At 39.5% G+C, this 21750-nt stretch overlaps 1 protein-coding gene across 3 annotated transcripts in view; it reads left to right on the top strand.

Annotated features, from left to right (window-relative positions):
- Nucleotides 1–21750, top strand: part of LOC139945860 (receptor-type tyrosine-protein phosphatase T-like) — a 62256-nt gene that overhangs the window by 17188 nt on the left and 23318 nt on the right. For 2 of the 3 annotated variants that reach the window (XM_071943352.1, XM_071943353.1), the window contains 15 exons: nt 3501–3632; nt 4669–4716; nt 6003–6199; nt 6399–6531; nt 7220–7507; nt 9468–9773; nt 11247–11537; nt 12916–13221; nt 13779–14066; nt 14698–15003; nt 18193–18308; nt 18869–19085; nt 19555–19654; nt 20015–20243; nt 21340–21379. In XM_071943352.1, the coding sequence (XP_071799453.1) occupies nt 3501–3632; nt 4669–4716; nt 6003–6199; nt 6399–6531; nt 7220–7507; nt 9468–9773; nt 11247–11537; nt 12916–13221; nt 13779–14066; nt 14698–15003; nt 18193–18308; nt 18869–19085; nt 19555–19654; nt 20015–20243; nt 21340–21379 (2997 nt within the window). The remainder of the gene's footprint in view (nt 1–3500; nt 3633–4668; nt 4717–6002; nt 6200–6398; nt 6532–7219; nt 7508–9467; nt 9774–11246; nt 11538–12915; nt 13222–13778; nt 14067–14697; nt 15004–18192; nt 18309–18868; nt 19086–19554; nt 19655–20014; nt 20244–21339; nt 21380–21750) is intronic. The other variant, XM_071943354.1, reaches the window with a different exon arrangement.

The following is a 21750-nucleotide window of genomic DNA, read 5'->3' as shown; positions in this document are numbered from 1 at the left end:
GCTCACCAAAGAGGTAGTCGGGAAAAATGTTGTAGTCAATGTGTGGACACGATTATAACGGAGTAGAGAAAAACAGTAGTCGCGACTCAAATAATAATTTGTAGCCGCGACTTTTAACACTAAAGCACACTAGTCGCCCCGGCCTACTTTTGTCACAAGTAAAGCACGGTTACTGTGAATGCAAATCAAATTTTTAAGTCACTGTTTTCGCAGTGAAAGTTTCGCAGGAGTTGAGCACAATTAGTCAACTGTAGCAAATTTTTGGATGCGAATTGTGACGCTCAAGAACACATTCCCTGCTAAGCTGTTAAATACGCTTAGCGTAAGCACAATTCTATGATTACGTAAGCGCTGCTATTCTTTCCTTTAAAAGCCATTGGCCCAGGACCAAACTACATTATACCTTTTTAAACACAAAAAGCAGCTTAACCATGCCTCATGTTCAAGTTGTGAATCCAGGTATTCTGCTCAATTTCTGCAAAATGATTTGCCTGTTTATTATAAGCAGCTCTTTAAAACTGAGCCTCAACCACCAGAGAAATGTCAGCATAATAAAATCTCTGCTTTTGTATTCCGGCCTGTCATAGAGTTTTTGTTTGTCATGGTCTAATTTCCGAAAGTACCGCGAAATACTGGAATTAGTTTAGGCAAATGGTCCCAAGGTGACTTTACCCGTAAATAACTCCAAATCATGGGCGGTCTATTTTCGTCGTCCACGCTCGTCGCCTGAAATGAACCCGGTCCACGACGCACCACGCTCAGGCTTGGAAAATTTTGGGAACAAGTTTAGACTTTTGCTAGTCGGTGACCGTAAGAAATCTGTGTACATTGAACAAAAAAACGCAATAACACCGGTCGTAAATGGGATAAGGACTTGGTCAAGTTAACAATTTTACAATTTTGACTATTCAAATCAAGTTTTATGCTGTATCCATGATCTTTGAAAAAATTTCCCTGGGAATACAGGTTTTTTTAAATAATTACACTGTTACAATAAGTTTTGATACTTTTAAAATGACCATCAATAAAATATATCTCAATCTAAAACAGTTTTGGGAAGTGTACAACATGTAATTTAATTTTAATCGAATAAATCATGTTTCCGAAAGCTGGGTTTGTTGACACTTCAAGAGCCATTGTGTTTGTGCACAGACACAAAACGTGCAATACATGACGTCATGGTGATGTCGTCCAGAATTTTATGTCGGAAATCACATTAACAGGACCTGACTAGTGTATAGCTGAAAAAAGTTTCAGGATCGGCGGTCTACTTTTTGAGATATGGTGTTAACTAGGTTTGCTAATTAAATATTCATAAGCTTAATTTTAATTAATGCTTATTAATTAACAATTTTAACATTTTTTACAATAAGAATTAAGCTTATGTTCTAAGCTTCAATTTGGTATAATAAACTCACTCTTTCGTATTATGGTTTAGGAGATTAGGCTGCCGCAAAAACGTGTACAAATGCCATTGGATTAAGGGAGAAACAAAGAAGAATAATAATAAAAACAATAAAAATCTAGACGAAAACAATACCTGTTCCGACGGCGGTCGGAACAGCTAATAATCGTGACTACTAATAGTGTCCGATTGTGCGGCTCACAACTATTCATGACAACATAATTTACTAACGAATCACAATCAGACATCAGTGACACGATCCTTCAATCCTTTCAGCATGATTTTGTCTATAATGCGCCTGCGCCAAACAATATGCCGCAATGCAAAATTAATGACAGATCTCTTACATCAGCTGCTGAAAAATCCTTCTCTTTTGCCGCTCCTAAACTTTGGAATAGTCTCCCTCCATCTCTGCGCTCTGCTGATTCACTTCATATGTTCAAGAAGCATCTGAAATCACACCTGTTCCCACAATGATTGTTTGGTTGGTTATGATTTTAATTTGCAATTTTGTATTTACCGTTTCCATGTTTTCTTTGTATCATCACAAACCGCTGTGATGTTGATGAAATGGCGGTATATAATTAAAACATTTTTGTATTGTATTGTATTGTAATGCTTCTTGAGAATTAAAAACTAGTGTTGGATTAGTTGTGAAGACGCGACTAGTCGAGTAGTAATTTTCACTAGTCGCCTATGCTTAATGTCAAACTTTCAGCCACTATTAACTCAACTACTTCCAATATTGAGAGTTATACGGGCATTTGATTTCTCAGAATTTTGGATGATTTCGGGATTTTATTGAAAAAATCTCCACCTTAAGCCTTCAGATTTTCTCAAAAGAAGTAAAGCAATTGCCAAAGGGAGAAGGCAATAGTCCATATTATAACACACCTCTTGCTTGTTCTGTATTCTGGTTGGCTGAAATACGGTCACGTGGGATGAACTAATAGCCTAGTGATCGCGTGCACGCGTGTTGTGGGAACTAGTTCCCAAGCAGGCACTAGTCTTTGAAAATAGTGCCCGGTTACAGCGCCCTCTCTTGACTTGAACCGTGAACCGCAACTACAAAACTTCCTTTCTTTTCCAGATTCTTATTTTACATTTTAGACCAAGCTGTGTTATAAAACACATATTGACTGGCATAATTTGGAGTAACTAGTGTACGTCTATTCCCCCTCGGGCCTGTGAGTGACCAGAAGAGGGGCCAATTTCCCTCATCTGCTGGTCATCACTCAAAGTCCCTCGAGGGAATAGACGTACACTAGCTACCTCAATGCAAGTCAATATGTGTAGATTGTATCACAATCTGTAGTTTTGTCTTTGTTGTAAACCTCCTGAATTGTGAAATTCTGGTCTAGAATCAAGGGGAATCGGACCCATTCATTTTCAGGAATTTCCAATCCCATCCCTGGAAGTTGCATTTGTAGACCTCCAAGACCACTGTTTTCCTATTTTCTTCAGTTGAAATACATTAAGGTCAAAAATATTCCTTTTTTGCTTCCCCCTGAAACGGGACCTGCCGTCGATTTCACCAAACTCTTCCTTACTTAGGACCTTAGAACTTAGGACGAGTTAAGTTCCATATCTGAAGATAAGGACTCATTGAACCCATCCTAAATTGAGGATGAGTTACTCGTCCTAACTCGAGATAGGATTAATCCAGCGATTCTTTAAAGCGGCTGCAGCTTCTTGTGTGCAATTATTTGATGACATATTCACAAGTTGACAGATGGGATGTTTAATATAAAACCAGAGGGTAGAAATTAAATTTGCCCCCCCCCAAAAAAAAAAGTAAATTGTCTTGTTTTTATTATACCTCCGAATGCAGCAAGTCCAACAAAATTCAAAAACATCGTTAGTGTCCCTACTGCCGGCTTCTTTTTTTAAAAGAGGCTGCCTCTTCTTTTTTTTTCTTCTTTTTTAGGATACATTTGAATGATCTCCGACAGAGAAATTCTCCTTTGAATAATAACAATGTGTCAGGCGGCCATTTTGAAGAAAAAAAAAAGAGAAAAAAAAGCCCTCCTTCCAGGAAGCAAAATATGTTTTTCTTTTGTATTTTGCCTTATGTCTCTCGATGGTTTTGGTACAGATTGTCCCGCTGGTTTATTTGGTGCTGGATGTAGACAGCGATGTCATTGTGCTTCTGGTGTGGCTTGTAACTACGGCCACGGTCGCTGCCCCGGTGAATGTGAAAACGGTTATAGAGGAGAAAATTGTCAGAGTGAGTATAAAAAGTCTTATATAACACCTAAGCAGGGCCCAATTTCATTGCTCTGCTTACCGCCGAATTCTGCCCTGAGGATCACGATTCCCCGCTTACGTGCAAGCCCCGAATTTCTGCGCCAGCCTTGTAAGCGTAGAATGCCTAGTAATGTGGAGTACGCATGCGCAGAAGCCAAAATTTGCTGCCAACCCGTGAAATACGCTTGCTGTAAGCACAGAGTTCCCTGCTTCCCGTAATCGCTGATTCTGAGCTAACGGTAAGCAGAGCCATGAAATTGGGCCCTGATCCTTCCCATTTGATTGGAGGATTGTTAGGTCAATGATGTGATAGCAAATAAACATACATTTTTCACTCCATCCAATTAGAAAACATTGAAAAAAAAACAGACACAAATTCCAGCGTGTAAACACAGTTCTGTGAAAAAAAAAATCATAGGCATATTAGGGTGGGATTCGAACCCACGACCTTTGCAATTCTAGAGCAGTGCCATACCGACTAGACCACCGAGATTGCCCGGTAGCTAGAGGCAAGTCGAATCCTATGTTTTACCAGACGCAGCTGTTCCTGCAACGATTTCATAGATGGAAATTGGCATCGGGGATAAAGAATATTAATTTAAGTCAAATACATAAGACTGATAATTCAACAAGCAATGAATAAATAAACAAACAAATGAGCAACTTAAAAGCATTATTCTCAATTTATTTTCTCCGAATTTGTTTTTAATTCATTAAGTTTGCGCTCAAACTCTTACTTTTTGTTTATATTTATTGAGAAGTTGGAGCAGACAAGTTTGTAAACCCCCTTAGATGGTGCTACATAATTGGGTCTCAGATGAAAGTTTGTATACTCAGTGCCTTGAGTAGCTTGTTTGGTAGATGTGCGCTATATAAGACTTTGATATTATTATTATTATTTTTATTTTTCACAAAATAAATTGCATCGTATCAAAAGACTGTGTTTGCTTAAAAGTCTTCACTCTGCACTATCATTAACAATATCATACTCTATGTTTGTATAATTCTCTTTACAGATAGTTGTCCTTATGGGCAAATTGGAGTCAACTGCATTGATTGCACTGGTAAGTTTGGACCTACATGTACATGTACTGCTCCAAACCATGGTTAACGTTAACCATGGCGCAATTAAAGGATTGGATTTTAAAACAAACCTGGTGCTGGCAGTGTAAGCACTTTATGTAATCCACCATACATACATAAACTGACAAACCTGTAGAAGTTTGAGATCGATCGGCCATCTGGGTCATGAGAAAATAGTAAAATACTGATTACACATTTTGCATGACATTTAAAAAAAAAAAAAAACGCTTACTGAGTGATAAACTCCAAATGGGAAATTAGTTTTATTTATTTCTCATCAAATGGGACATTTCAGACAGAAATAGTTCAAGGGATGTCTTCTTCTATCATCATCGTTAGACCGTGTAGGTTTTATGTAAATCTGTGATCTTGTAGACGAGTTCTTTTCTTACCAAATCTGTAATGTTCCTTTAAAGACACTGGACACCTTTGTTAATTGTCAAAGACCAGTCTTTTCGCTTGGTGTATCTCAACATGCGCACAACCTGTAAATTTGAACTCAATTGGTCGTCGAAGTTGCGAGATAACAATGGAAGAAAAAACACCCTTGTCACACAAAGTTGTGTGCTTTGAGATGCTTGATTCCGAGACCTCAAAATCTAATTCGGAGGTCTCGAAATCAAGTTCAAATAATTTAGTGGACAATTACTTCTTGCTCAAAAACTACGTTACTTCAGAGAGAGCTGCTTCTCACAATGTTTTATACTATCAACAGCTTTCCATTGCTTGTTACCAAGTAAGATTTTATGCTAACAATTATTTTGAGTAATTACCAATAGTGTCCAGGGCCTTTATTGACTGATATCATTTTAACCACTTACATGTATACCGCCAAGAATCCCAACATTTTTCAAGGCTCACCCACGGGATAAAGTCTTTGATTTTTACTTTTGTTCATATATGAATGTAGATATATACAATATTAACTAAGCTTTTTTTAAATTTCATTTCAAAAAGTGGAAGCGTTTTTTAGATACCACCGAAAATCTAGAGCCGTTTAGTACACTCAGGAAGAAAGGAAAAAGCGTAATTGGTCTGGAAAAAAAACGATTCTGACATTAAAGTCTCTCAAATTCAAAATTTTGGGGATAAACAAATTTATCTTTTTCTATTACCACATTACTTCAAAGTGGAAGGATTCTCCAAATGCTTCTTACTATCGAAAGCTTCTGTACAAACCAAGTCAGTTTTTATTGCCATTGACTTAGGAGTGGTAACCTAAGAGTACCTTCCCTTCTGAATTTGTTACTTGTTATTTTACATGCAGTACCAGTTGAAGTGAAAAACCCCAGTATCACGTCAGTGAACAACCAGCGGGTGATTTCGTGGGCAGTAGCTTCCAACATGTGCCCCGTTAGCGACTACACCGTGCAGTATGAGCTCATTACCAGGGATCAGTGCCAACAAGTGTCTGATACGTTTATGGATGTAGACACAACAGAAAACTTACAGTTTGTCTTACAGGTGAGTTATTCACAGTTTATCCATTCTGATTGTTTTAAAGAAAAGCACTGTTCAAAAAATTTGTCATAGTTTTAATTTAATTCTCAAATTAAATTCTTTAAATAAAATGTTTGCATGTTCACTGGATACATATGTAAATAAGTCTTGTTTCATGTGATTATTATCTGCTGTATAATTTGACAATGATTCTATATTTCAGGAATCCGATCTTGAGTCATCGACGTTCGTCCCTTATTCAACCTACAAGATCCGAGTCAGGGCCAGAAATGAAGCCGGCCTCGGACTCTACCTGAATGACGTTAATAATGATGAGTTCATTACAGCGGAACGAGGTAAAGAATTAAAAGTGAAAAAAAAAACTTATTGAAGATCACAGATTTACATAAAACTTACATGGTCTAACAATGATGATGATAGTAGAAAATATCCCTTGAAATATTTCTGTCTGAAGTGGCATCTTTGAGGAGAAATAAATACAACTAATTTCCTGTATAATAAAGTTAAAATAGTAAGCATGCTAGGAGCACTTCTGTGCTAGCTTTTCTATTGTTGTACCTCATCTTTATTCAAAGAGAGTAAGCCTACCAGTAGCAGTAAGTTTTCCAACGCTACCAATGCCTTACCTTCATCGGAGTAATTAAGAGCAGGCCGCTTAACCACTAAGAGCATCAAATTTAAGTTCTGGTGGTAATTCATCGGAGTGTGGGTTCGTGTCCCGGTTGTGACTTCAGTCTGCCCTTGAGCAAGATACTTTACTGTAATTGCTTCTCTTTACCCCGTTATATTGGTACCTGCGAGGGTAGAGGTTGTTATTGTGAATGAAAAAGCCTTTGGAGCACTACGGTTACCCAGGTTGTGTACCCTTGAGAGAGCTGAGAAAGATTAAAGGAATGTTATTGGCCCAATGATCAGTGCACTAAGGTAAAGCACATTTAGACGGTTATTGTGAAATGCACCATTTAAGAACTTGTTACTATTCTTCTTCTTATTATTAAATGATTATTTATCATTACTCTACAGCACCCTCAGCGCCTCCTGCAAATGTAACGCATCTCAATGTCACCGACGTTGGCGCCATCATTCAGTGGGATGAGGTTCCATGTGGGAGTAGAGGAGGCTATTTAATAGAATACAGCTACGAACTTACAAAGTCAGACGGAACGTCTATGATTGAAGTAACGTCGGCAAGATCTCTTAGTTTCCACGACCTACACCCCTGCAGTGATTATACTTTCAGAGTGGCGGCCAGGACGAGTGTTGATATTGGAGTATACAGTAACGAGATGTCTTTTTCCACAGAGGCTAAAGGTACTTACTGAAAGTTTTGCAATAATGCAGGGCTGGAAATTAACACTGGACCACAGGCCCGAGGCCAGTGATTTTAGCGTCGAGCCAGTAAACTCATGACTGGGCCAGTAAACTCATGACTGGGCCAGTAAACTCATGACTGGGCCAGTAAACTCATGACTGGGCCAGTAAACTCATGACTGGGCCAGTAAACTCATGACTGGGCCAGTAAACTCATGACTGGGCCAGTAAACTCATGACTGGGCCAGTAAACTCATGACTGGGCCAGTAAACTCATGACTGGGTCAGTAAACTCATGACTGGGCCAGTAAACTCATGACTGGGCCAGTAAACTCATGACTGGGCCAGTAAACTCATGACTGGGCCAGTAAACTCATGACTGGGCCAGTAAACTCATGACTGGGCCAGTTAACTCATGACTGGGCCAGTAAACTCATGACTGGGCCAGTAAACTCATGACTGGGTCAGTAAACTCATGACTGGGCCAGTAAACTCATGACTGGGTCAGTAAACTCATGACTGGGCCAGTAAACTCATGACTGGGTCAGTAAACTCATGACTGGGCCAGTCATGACTGGGTCAGTAAACTCATGACTGGGCCAGTAAACTCATGACTGGGCCAGTAAACTCATGACTGGGCCAGTAAACTCATGACTGGGTCAGTAAACTAATGACCACACAAGTCCCGCGGTCTTGTGTTTTTGAATAAAACACCCTCGCTGCCTTTGTAATTGTAACTGATAGTTACACTACTGTATAGATGGATTGCACTAAGCGCCATCGAACGCCATATTTGATGAAATGTGCACGCTTGCAAGGCTATCATTGGCTAAGAGCTGTGTGTAGCGCGTACATGTATGGCAGTTGATGACGCTTGGTGCAATCCATCTATACCTTTCAACTCTATTCACTTGAAACAAGACAAATGAGAAAAATCTTCTCGTAGTGCTTGTTAAAACAAAAAACAGTTCACACGTGAAAATGTGTTGATAGTGTTCTTCTCATTTTTATTTCGATCTTGTAACAAATTGTGTGGTCCTGTAACATTATCTAGCTACAAGCTTCTGCCGTCGATTTCACAAAACACTTCCTAACTTAAGATTAATCTTAGGACTTAGGACAAGTCCAACCATGTCCAACCCTGCACTGTAGCATGCAGATCTTAAGATTAATCCTAAGGTAGGACGAGTTACTCGTCCTAACTCGAGATAAGACGAGTCCTAACTCTTAGTGAAATCGACCCCTGCAGTCCTGTGTATTTTCCCCAAAACTCGAACCCTGTTATGTCACATGAGAGGCTATTGTCTGCATCGCTCACCATTTTAAAAAGTTAATTTTCACATTTAAAGTTATGGTAAGCAGTAAGATGCTGCGTGGCGTAAAAAGCCTACTTCGCTTTAAACTACACATTGACCCCCAAAATGGTGCAACGTACAATACACTTACGTACGGTACAAACTTTTGGTGTATATGACAGTTTTAATACCGGGAACCGCAGTGTTTTTTTTATGGCTTTAAAGGCACTGGACTTTATTGATAGTTACTCAAAATAGTTGTTAGCATAAAAACTTACTTGGTAACGAGCAATGGAGAGCTGTTGATAGTATAAAACAGAAAAACGGCTCCTTTTGAAGAAACTTTGTTTTTGAGAAATTTCTCACTCAAGTAATAAAAAATACTTCAGCTAAAGCCTTTTATTATGCATCTTAAAGCACTGAAAGTAATGCAAAAAAGTGTTTTTTTCCTTTCATTATTCTCTGGCAAATTTGATGACCAATTGAGCCCAAATTTTCTCAGGTTTGTTGTTTTTGAATATGTTGGGATACACCAAGTGAGAAGACTGGTCTTTGACAAATTACCAAAGTTGTCCAGTGCCTTCAACATGGTTTACGGGTAACTTCTTCAATGGAATGACAGTAATAACAAACTAAGTTGTGGTTTCTTATTTTTACATTCTCAGCTCACACTCCTGTTGAAAATCTTTCCACCAATGAAACTGAGAACACGCTGGCAGTTACATGGGACGCAACTGACGTGACTGAAAATCCCTGCAGTCTACTCTACAAAATAGAATATGAGTTGATCAACAGAGACCAGTGTGAGCCGATAAGCTCCCCTGTACGCTCTGAGGGTGTCAACCAAACCACACCTGGTATCACCTTGGATGGTTTGGATGCCTACTCTACATACACCGTCTACGTCTGGACGTGGAGTGAAGCTGGATTGAGCGAAGAGCGTTCATTGAATAGTACAACAGCTGGTAAAGGTAAGCAGTTTACTTATAAAGACACCACTAACCAAGGCCAATTTCATAAAGCCTGTAAGCACAGAAACTTGCTGAGCACAGAATAGGATTCGCTTAGCAGAAACAGGTTACCAGTTAAAATTCAACATTAAATTTGCGTTGTTGTGGCTCGATTAACCCCACTGAATGCCAAGCAAAGAATTTCGATAAGCACTATTTTTTGCTCAACAGCTTTATGAAATTGGGCCCAGTCATGAGTAACTCATGTTACTAAGTTAACAAATTGCAGGCGTCAGTAGCTATTTTAACAGTCTATACCTCATTGGACATTTCTTGCAAAAAGCTTTAAACAATACACAGAGTTCAACAACCTTTGACCTTGACTTCCGGCTGAAACCGGAAGTTGAAAATTACAAAAATTTCATATCTCAAGAACTACTTATACTAGTCAAAATTGTTGCTTTGGCTTTAGGTCTGTTAACCATCTAAAACCCTTACACACAGATAATGCCAGTTTGACTTTAATTTCTGGTCGAAACTGGACCAGCATTCAAACTGTGTATATACTGCTAACGCTGTGGCTTGTAGTTCCGTTCCAATGATAATAAGGTCCAAAGTCCAGGAAGCAGTACGTCTAGACACATCGTCATGGTGGCGCTATAAACATTAATGGTCATTCAATTCATTGCTCTGTGGAAAGACCAGCCTGGAATGTACGTCGTTCTTCGGTACTCCAAAGATTAGCTCAGTGCATAACATGCGCGCGTCTGTCAGACAGAACCACATTGCCGACTGTTGCGTGTGCCCATACAATGAAGCCTGATTTATTATCTCGAAAACCATGACAAAATTGTGTCAAATTTATAATTTAAACATTCTATGTCAACGTGGAGACAGCTGGAAAGTTTCATAGTAATCAATATGACGAAAAATATCATCTATACCTTCAATTAATGATAATGACGTCAACGATGCAGTCTTGTGACAAGTTAAATGATGTCCTTTTTGGCTGAAGACATTTTGTAAGTTCAATTTGTTTTGTTCACTAAACAAATACTTTTAAACACAACAATGTCTGGAAAACATTTAAGCTATGAAGTCATAATGACGGTGCCATCGGTTTTTCGGTGCCATCGGCTTTTGAAAATTAATATCTTGAGAACCACAACTATTATGATTTTCAGCTCAGCAATTTTTTTGGATGTGTGTTGTGTGGAAGTTCTTTACATTTCCCGTTAAAACCATGGAGGTAGAAATAAAAACTATATAAACGTAGTGCATTGATACTTTGGATTTTATTGTGTGTCTAGAAAGTGTGTTTGATTTCTTTGAATTTTGACAAGCTTACAATCTTTTCATCAATTCAAACACTGACCCCATCCATGTCCGAACACCTTCTGTTTGTTTTTACAATAACTAAATCTCTACATGTAGTTATCAATTGTCATCTTGAGGTTTGTTTTCTAATCCATTCATTGTTTTGTTTTTCTACAGTGCCCTCTGCACCTCCTGGTAATGTAACGCACCTCAATTTAACTGAAACTGGCGTCAGCTTTCAGTGGGACGAGGTGCTGTGTGGCAGTCGAGGAGGGGCCATCGCAGAATACAGCTACGAATTGATGACATCATCTGGCAATGGAAATAGAAGTGAAACGACGGCCGAAAGGTCGTTGAGTTTCAGTGACCTTCTCCCGTGCACCGAGTACAAATTTAAAGTTGCGGCCAAGACAAGCCTTGGCACTGGAATTTACAGTCAAGAGATAGTGTTTATCACATCAACTAAAGGTATAAGAACAGGGCAATTTTAGTAACTTTTTACCCCACTTACTTAACACTGCGTGAGTGAAAAAAACAAAACAGTGTTATCTCCTGAAATAGCATTTACCAAATGCATGAGTTTATTGAAATTGTCAAAATAGTGTATCTGGTTTAAAATGTACACACAAAACAACGTTATTATTGCATGGAGCATTTTCTTGCGAGAAAATTTTGCCAAAACTAGATGCAATGCTTTTGCACTGTTGGGATGATTTTTTTCCTCATCAGTCGGCAGGTTTGGAACAGTTGGTCTGGGCCCAATTTCATAGAGCTGCTTAACGGTAAGCAAATTTTTTCGCTTAACGTAGCAAAAATAATTGCTTAAAACCGTTCGGATTCCATGCTAAACATACACGAGCTTAAGCACATAAACAATCTGCGCGCGGAGATTTTAGATCGTTTGCTGAAGCAAAACAGAAGAAGGCAGTGTATTTTGCACTGTGTGCATGGCCTAGGGCTGCTTAACGGTAAGCACATATGTTGGCTTAACGTAGCAACAAAAATTGCTTAAGCGTAAGCGTAAACCTATTTCACCAGCAGTTGCTAGCTTAAGCACGTAAACAAACTGCACGCGCAACATTTTAGATCGTTTGCTTAAGCGAAAAAGAAGAAGGTGGTGACAAAATGGCGGGCGAAATAAATGCGGAGTGCACTCGAGTGTCGATAAAAAAAAATTCATCACCTTCTGTGTCTGATATGTATTATTTGTAATGGTTCAAAGTGCCCCTCTAAAGGTTTACACACTAACTTGAAAGTAAACAAGAAGATAATACATTGTACAGCATGATTCTGAAGCATTTTAGACACTCGTTTATTCGCTACACCTACCATACAAACGCAAGTACAATCACCGCTGTGCCGGCACAATAACATCGTTTGCAGTGAGTTTGCACTATGCGCTGTGTGAATAGGGTGATTAAGCAAAATAGAGGCGTTAAGGACCCTTTTTGTTTGCTTACCTATGTAAGCAAAAAACCTTGCTTAAGCAAGGGTATGAAATGAAAAATTTGCTAGGTGCGCCCGTTAAGCACAAAATCGACCGTTACGGGATGCAGCTCTTTGAAACTGGGCCCGGCGCTTAAACAGGGTGCTTAAGCAATGGAGCTTTAAGGACCCTTTTTGCTTGCTTGCCTCGCCGTTTTAAGCAAAAAACCTTGCTTAAGCAAGGCTATGAAATGAAAAACTTGCTAGGTGCACCTGTTAAGCACAACATCGACCGTTAAGCAGCTCTATGAAATTGGGCCCTGGTTACAGGAAACCCACACTTTTTTTCTTGTTGGCCTCATTAGAAAAGGACTTGCACTTAAAAGAATAATAAGTTAATTTTTTTTTTTTTTTTGTGCAGCTCATCCTGCTGTTTCAAATCTCAGCACCACTGAAAAGGATGACGCCTTGGAGGTTACATGGGACGCAACTGACGTGACTGAAAATCCCTGCAGTCTACTCTACAAAATAGAATATGAGCTGATCAATAGAGACCAGTGTGAGCCAATAAGCTCCCCTGTACGCTCTGAGGGTGTCAACCAAACCACACCTGGTATCACCTTGGATGGTTTGGATGCCTACTCTACGTACACCGTCTACGTCTGGACGTGGAGCGAAGCTGGATTGAGCGAAGAGCGTTCATTGAATAGTACAACAGCTGGTAAAGGTAAGCAGTTTACTTATAAAGACATCAGTTTCGGGATCTGAGCCCATGTTCATGGTTCTGCTTAGCGTAAGAAAAGATTCAGCGCTTACTACAAGCAGAGAATTCTGCGCTTATGTCAAGCGTATTTCACGGGTAAGCAGGGATTTTTGGCTTGTGCGTATTTGTACTCAATGTTGCTAGGCATTCTACGCTTACAAGGCTAGCGCAGAAATTTGGCGCTTACTGCTTACCTTGCAAGTGGAGAATGGTGATCGTAAGCTCAGAATTCGGCAGTTGGCAGAGCCATGAAATTGATGGGCCCAGGTTGGCTCAGTGGTATTTTCTTTGCCTTTGACCGCTGTGGACCTTGGTTCGAATCCCACCACAAACTGTACATGTAGGTCGTGTGTGGATTGAGCCCAAAATTTTCACAGTCGTGGGATACACCAAGTGGGATACCGGTTCTTGACAATTACCAAATGTATCCGGTGCCTTTGAAGCTTATTCAATCCATGTCTTTGTGGTGTGTTTTGCAAAGAGAACTATTCTGTTCATAAAAAAAATGACTTTTCCAACAGCGCCGTCAGCGCCTCCTGCTAATATAAAACACCTCAATTTAACTGAAACCGGGGTCAGCTTTCAGTGGGACGAGGTGCCGTGTGGCAGTCGAGGAGGGGTCATTGCAGAATACAGCTACAAATTGACGACATCATCTGGACTTCCTAGAACTGCAACAACCACGGCAAGATCTTTGAGTTTTAACGACCTCCTTCCTTGCTCTAAATACAAGTTTAAAGTAGCTGCCACGACAAGCATTGATGTTGGAACATACACGGAAGAAATAGAGTTTACCACATTGACTAAAGGTATTCTTATAATAATGATAATAATAATGGTCTTTATAAAACGCCTTTAACAAGGATCAAAGTGCTGTACAATAGATAAAAACAAAAATACAAAGGATTAATGACGAGGCTGACTAAAAAAGTAAGTTTCCTTGAGTAGAAATTATTTTCAGAAAGCAGAGAGACATAGGCACTGGTGCCATCAAACCAACCTTTAAGACAATGATAAAATTATAGGAATTTTGTCACAATTTAGAGAACGTTGGCACTCAACAGACAACTGAATTAAGTAATTTTACTGTATGCCTGTGTATTCTATTCTAAGTGCCAAGGGGACTTTGTTGCATGAAGTGAAACTGATCTTTTTTAGTTTTCTTAGAAGAACTACTTTTAAGCTCACAAAGTTGCTAAGTACACACACGTGGTGATTACCTAAATATGGTGACCAGCTTAACTACCATGTTACACATACTGGCTTCCCGCTTTATTTCTACTGGGCTGATAATTTCAAGCCAACATTTTCTGCTTAGAGATTTTCTGTGAATGTATTTTTAGTGACACTGTGACTGGGAAACCTTTTTTTCTGCTAAGCACAATTTTTTTTTCCAGCAGTGTGATCTCTAAAACCCTGTTTTGTTTTGTTGTTGTGCAGCTCATCTTCCTGTTGAAAATCTTTCCACCACTGAAACTGAGGACACACTGGCAGTTACTTGGGACGCAACTGACGTAACTGAAAACCCCTGCAGTCTACTCTACAAAATAGAATATGAGCTGATCAACAGAGACCAGTGTGAGCCAATAAGCTCCCCTGTACGCTCTGAGGGTGTCAACCAAACCACACCTGGTATCATCTTGGATGGTTTGGATGCCTACTCTACGTACACCGTCTACGTCTGGACGTGGAGCGAAGCTGGATTAAGCGAAGAGCGATCAGAAAGTAGTACGACGTCTAGCAAAGGTCAGAAATCAGCAACAGTTATTTAGCATTAAGTGTTGGTGGGGCGTCCATTTTTACCATTGATTATCATCCAACGAGAGTTGTCATCCATTTTGGGAACCGTTCGATTGTTTTAATCCTATGTAAATGTAGTTATATACAAACAAATTTATAAAACCTTTTTTTCAAGAAGTGGTTTCGTTTTTGAGATAGCGCTGAAACACTGGAGAGAATTCATTCAATAATCCTTGAATAACACGCAATAATAAATAATTTCTCCAGAAGACGATCAGAGCATACTGAGTAAAACGTCGAGTTGAAACCAACAATTCTTTTCAGAACCACCCCAACTCATTAGGTAGTCATTACATTGGTTTTTTTGCTTGTTTTTCTTGATTGTAACATTTTCAATTCTTGTCTGTTGTTTTGTTGTATTGTCACACCATTTTTGAGTAAAAGTAATTCAATTTCAATGTGCAATTTTCAATGTGTAAATTTAGGTGAGTGGCTTAACTATTTCACATATTTTTTTATTACCAATTTGCCTTCTATTTAATTTCACAATTTAAATTTATGTAAAATTTAGCCTTTGTGCTCAGCTGCGAGGGCAGTTTAAAAAAACTAACATTTTATCTATCTATCTATGGTGTTACTGCAAACCTTTCCAAATTTGCAATCTGTTGTAATTTAGCCTTTGTGCTCAGCTGCGAGGGCAGTTTAAAAAAACTAACATTTTATCTATCTATCTATGGTGTTACTGCAAACCTTTCCAAATTTGCAATCTGTTTTTTTTTCCATAACCGTAGTACTTCCAAGTGCTGGACATTTGAATTTGAACAGTGTATTGTTTTTATCAATATCGTGGAATGTTCCACCAGTCTATCTAGCTTGTTCCTCCTGTCAGGGTGTTTGAGCGCGAGACCAGGCTTTCTGCTTGTTCTCATCCTTATACTGTGGCTGTGCCGAGATGTAGAACAAAGAGCTACTCCAGTAGCTTTTCCCTCGTACTGCATCTCTTTGGAGCTCTTTGCCTGGTGCATGTTTCCCTTCATCCAATGATCTGCCATCTTTTAGGAGGAATATTACTTCCACCTTCAGTTCCACTGAGCATTCCTATGTTTTCTTCCTTTTAGCCCTTTACCTAGAGTGACTTTTAGGCTTGTTTTGGGCGAACTTGTAGTAAAAATTTTTTTTTAATCATCTCTTCATTTAAATTACATTGTGTAGGGGCTTACATAAATAAATAGTTGTTCAGGGAATAACACTTTTTGAAATCATTTATAATTGATAACACCATCATGTACTGAAAGATGAATTTTTGTAACCTTTCATGCTGTCATTTATCTGTTTGTCTGTGAAAATAATAAATGTTGACTGTCTGTGTACCCTGTTGTGTTGTTTGTAAAGACTTGATCTATTATGGTATAATTTTGTTGTGTTTTTTGTTTTGTTTTTAAGAGAAAAGTCCGAAATAGTCATGTACTGATGTTTTTAGAAATATGTCGGACAAAGGTTGAGAACCATATTTGAGACTTGAAATAGAGGTCTTTGTCTGAGACTGAGATCTGAATGTTTGAGCCTGAAGTCTCAAAATGAGTCTTGAAAGTCCAAGTCACGACAGTCTTAAGAATTAAGACATGAATTACTCGGACGCAAAAGGTCTTTTACATAGTCTGAGGCTTGAATTTTCGAGACCTTTAGTGTCTAAGAAAAGAAGGAGTGTCTAAAACCCGGTCACACAGGCCCCAATAAAGAACGCCCTCGATTGGTTGAATAAGCATAGGCATACATTACTGTGCGTGGAGCAATTCACGCGCAGTGCAAATACAGTGCACTTTTCCCTTGTTAATACATCAAAGATGGCGGTCGATGACTCATATTGCAGCCCCTCTATTAACATTAAAGTCAGCATTAAAGTAGGCTGTCCTTCACAGTCCTTGGCAACACTCATAAGATGCAGCCGCCAAAGATAATCTGACACTTGCATGCCTCAGACTTGATAGTCTCTCTGCAAAAGAAAATCAACTTTGCTGTCTAAAATTGCATGCATAACATGCATTGAATGTAAAGTTGGGGGGAGGTAGTGCTTTCCACTCTACCAGCCAGGCTTCTGATGGATGATACGCATGCCTACATCCGTATGGACCATAGAGTTATATATAAGAACTAGAGGGCGCACTGGCCTATATACGCGCTCCGGCATGCGCGCAGGCGGCCATTTTCTAAGTTGACAAAACTGGCATCCCACAGCGTGTGTTTGTGCGGCCATTTTGAAAGTTGAACAAAACAGCAGCGTGTAGCGTTCAATAAACACAAACTCCAACGCGTGTTTCATATTCAATGCGCGTACATAATGGCGCGCACGTGTCTCCTTGCGGTCCCGTTGCCTTTGTGCAAGAAGCATCACCCGTGCGCCCTCTAGTTCTTATATATAACTCTATGGTATTGATTGTAAAGTGGTACCTATACCCTGTTTTAGCCCCAGGAGTAGGCGGCGTCCTTGACAAATATTGCAGCCCACACTAAGAAGCGGCCGTGGGCCTTGTGTGTCTGGTGACTTGCATAAAAAAAGTACAAATTAGAAAGAAATAATACATGAAGAGCTGTGGTGGTTGGGTGTTTCCCACTTCCATTACCCCTTGTTTCAATCAAACAGACTTTTAAATCTCACTGGACAATTCTGAATTTCCACTCATCTGCATTAACCTTGTGAATATTTTTAAATGCAATTTCTAAGACATTGTATCTAATACGTTAAAGGAACATTACAGATTTTTTTTTCTTTTCAGCTTACAAAACATTTGCTGCCAGTGTAAGCACTTTATGTAACCCTCCATATGGTACATAAACTGACAAACCTGTAGAAGTTTGAGGCCATCTGGGTCCTGAAAAAAAGTAGTGATTGACCGATTTCATATTTTGCATGACATTGATTTAAAAAAAAAATCTTTTTTAAAAGAAAACGCTTGATGAGTGATAAACTCAAAACAGGAAATCAGTTTTATTTATTTTTCATCAAATATGACATTTCAGATAGAAATATTTCAAGGGATGTTTCCTACTACCATCATCATTAGACCGTGTAAGTTTTGTGTAAATCTGTGATTTTGACCATTCTTATTTTTTTTTCACCAATTCTGTAATGTTCCCTCAATGAGGTCACATCATGTTATTTTAAATAAATTTGTTTTCTTCTTCTTCTCTTTTTAGCTCCAGATGAATCTCCCGCAGGATTTGAATTGGCGGACAAGACGAAAACCAGCATCGCAGTCTCCTGGACCACTGTCCCATGTGGGAACAGGAATGGAGAGATTGTTGGCTATTGGGTAAGGTTCAAATACTTTATCATCACAGAGTTTTTCAAAGTAAATTCGGACGACCGGCCAGTCAACGGGAATATTCGCAGTAAAAACAAATCCAGAGCTACATGTATGTGCAAATTTTAAGACCCATTAAAAGGCACTGTACATGTTTGATAATTACTCAAAATAAGTATTTGCATCAAAACTGACATGGTAACAAGCAACGGAGAGCTTTTGATAGTAGAACACATTGTGAGAAACGACTCCCTCTGAAGTAACATAGTTTTTGAGAAAGAGGTATTTTCTCTCTAAAGTATGAAAAGACCTCAGCTGAAGCCTTTTATTTCTACCTGAAAGCACGCGAATTTGTACAACAAGGGTGTTTTTTGTTTTTTTACATTTTCTTGCAACTTTGATGACCAGTTGAGCCCAAATTATCACAGGCTTGTTATTTTATGCATATGTTGGGATACACCAAGTGAGAATACTGGTCTTTTCACAATTACCAAACGTGTACAGTGCCTTTAATTAGCATAGCACCAGTAATGGTTTACAAGTTGCTGTGTTTTTTTTCCCCTCATCAGATGAGGTACAAAATTCTGGACAAACCCTACGACAAGTCTTTCGACCCGAGCCAGGAAGAGTACACCGAGGAAAAACTCTCAATCTTTGAGAAAAACGTGACAGGATTGAAACCATCAACACAGTATGATATTCAAGTAGCTGGCCGTGTCCTGATTGGGGTTGATGAGGTAGTCGGACCATATGCAACGATGAAGATATACACTTCTGTCGAGACGGGTAAGTTCTTCTCTTTGGTGGAGCGAGTGCCTTGCTCAAGTGTACAAATTTTTTCTTTTCGGTACTTGCATTCTATAATAAGGGGGTAAAAGGGAAGAGACGAGTTCTTAAACGGGCGTTTAAGAACGAGTCACTACTCTTTTATTCCAATTCATAAATGCCCTTTTGTTAAAAAACGTTGACAATTGAAAATTCGAGGTTTGAAATGTTTTTTTCAAAAACTTTGTGAAGAATCTGTTTGATGCGCGTGGGTTCTGTGTATACTGGTGCGCTTAGAAATAGATAACGCGGTGTGAATCGCGTTACAAGTGATAATCTGAAGCCAGCTGGTTATAAGCAGCTCCAGCTGTTCATTATCAACCGTTTATACACCCCCACGTGACGCGCTCTCCATCGATAGGAGTAGAGAAACTGTCTGGGGTATTTATGAATAACTGTTTACGTGTGTAATTATTTTGGATACCACTAGATATTGAGAAACCTAAAGAGCCAACAGTTGATACCTCTTTAACGACTTCTTCAACTGTCACCATTGCACTAACCCCTCCAGCTGTTTCGACCTACGTTACGTAAGTATAGCCGCTCTTCAATTAATACTTCCACTTCCTTTTTAACTTTTGTATCAAGTAGATCTTTGACTGAAATAAAAAAGAACCATCCAATCTCGGCACCACACGGGCAGTGAAAACCATTTGCTGGTCTCGCAATAAAATATTTTGGGCCATAAACCCAGCAGATAAATACGAGCTTGCAGCCTTATCTGCATGCATACCACACAAAAGGCAAGCAAACAAACAAACAAACAAACAAACAGCTAAGTGATCAATTGAAAAACACAGTGCAACCACTGTTTTATTATTCCTTTGTTGCCAGTTCCTTTTGAAAATCATTATTTTTGTCAAATTTCTTCGTTTTTTTTTTTTTCACAGGGACTTCCAGATTGGTGTGCTTCTCATCACACCCTCATCAGAAGGGAACAAAAAGCGCAGGGATGTGTCACCTGATCTATACGTGGCAGGGGAATTCAGTAAGGACAACCTCCCGGAAATTTTCCAAGTTGGCGATGATAAGATGTATGGAGAATATCGCAACAAGCCCCTGGAGAGTAGCGCTGTGTACGACATTTACCTTGCTGCACTCAGCAAAACAACCGACCAGGTATAGCCCCCCTAGTTCTCTTTCCCTAGTGCTTATTCGCCAGTACTTGTTACTAATACTCTCTAGAACCCGTTCCCTAGTACTCGTTTTCAAGTGCTCAATCCCTAGTAATTGTTACGTGATAACCTTTAGTACTCGTTTCGTAGTACTCTTTCCCAGGTGCTTATTCCATAGTCCTCAGTACACAATATTCTTTAGTACTCATTTCTTGGTACTCTCTCCCTAGTACTCATTCCCTAGCACTTGTTTACACAATATTCTCTAGAACCTTTTCCCTAGTACTTACTCTTTTCCAGTTGCTCATCCCCTGGTACTTGTTACATAATACTCTCTAGTACTTGTTTCCTTGTACTCGCTAGTACTCATTCTCTAGGACTTTCGTGTGCTCATTTCCTAGTACTCATTTCAAGTACTCGCTACCAGTACTGTCTAGTATTCAATATTACTCACTAGTACTCATTCCCTAGTATATATACACATATTGACTGGCAACGAGGTAACTAGCATACGTCTATTCCCATGAGCGACTTTGAGTGACCAGAAGAACGACCTATTTCCTGAGGCCGAAGGCCGAGGGAAATAGGCCCCTCTTCTGGTCACTCACAGGCCCGAGGGGGAATAGACGTACACTAGTCACTGAATTATGCCAGTCAATATGTGTTTTATCACACAGCTCGGTCTTAAAATGTCAAATAAAAACAGAAAAAAAGAATTTTGTAGTTTGTTCACTGTTCAAGTCAAGACAGGGCGCTGTTACTGCGGGCACTATTTGCAAAGACTTGTGCCCACTCTGGTTCTATTACCCCCAAAACGCACGTGATCACTAGCTTATATTAGTTCATCCCACGTGACTGTGTTTCAACAAATACTTTAATACTTGTTCCCTTGTCCCTTTTTTTCCTTAGATGTTAGAACTTACTGGTACTAATTGTTCACAAGTACTCCGTGGTACACTTGCTCCCTAGTACTCGTTCCTTAGCAGAAATGCTGACAAGCAGGAAGAAAGGTTTACTGTTTCTGATTTTTGTTAACTCAGTCACGATGTATGTGCAATTTCTCTCACTGAGTGATTTTGTTTTTATCTCACCCTATGCAGGAGGCTGCCATAGCCTGGGGTGATCCAAGCAGAGTGGAAGGTAAATATTCCCTACACAGTCACAAAATATAATAATAATAATTTTTGGTCCTTGGCACACATATCCAAGGAGCTACAACCCCGGCCATATCTCGTTGGGCTCCGGCACCACGGCCCCATGCCTCCTTACAATGTTGGCTCTCTTTGCGCGGTCTGCACTCCCATCAACATTGTGGCAGTGTCATGGCCGAGTGGTTAAGAGCACCGGATTCAAGCACTGGTGCTTGATCAGCAGGGTGTGGGTTCGGATCCCGGTCGTGACACTTGCTACATAAAATTGGGGAGGTAGTGCTTTCTGCTCTACCGGCCAGGCTTCGAATTGATGATACCCAAGCCTATATTCGTATGGACTGTGAAAGGAGTAACCTTGTT

The sequence above is a fragment of the Asterias amurensis genome, chromosome 13, assembly GCF_032118995.1.
Source record: "Asterias amurensis chromosome 13, ASM3211899v1".
NCBI lineage: Eukaryota > Metazoa > Echinodermata > Asteroidea > Forcipulatida > Asteriidae > Asterias > Asterias amurensis.
Note: the sequence above shows the minus strand (reverse complement) of the source record. Positions and strands in the feature narration are given on the sequence as shown.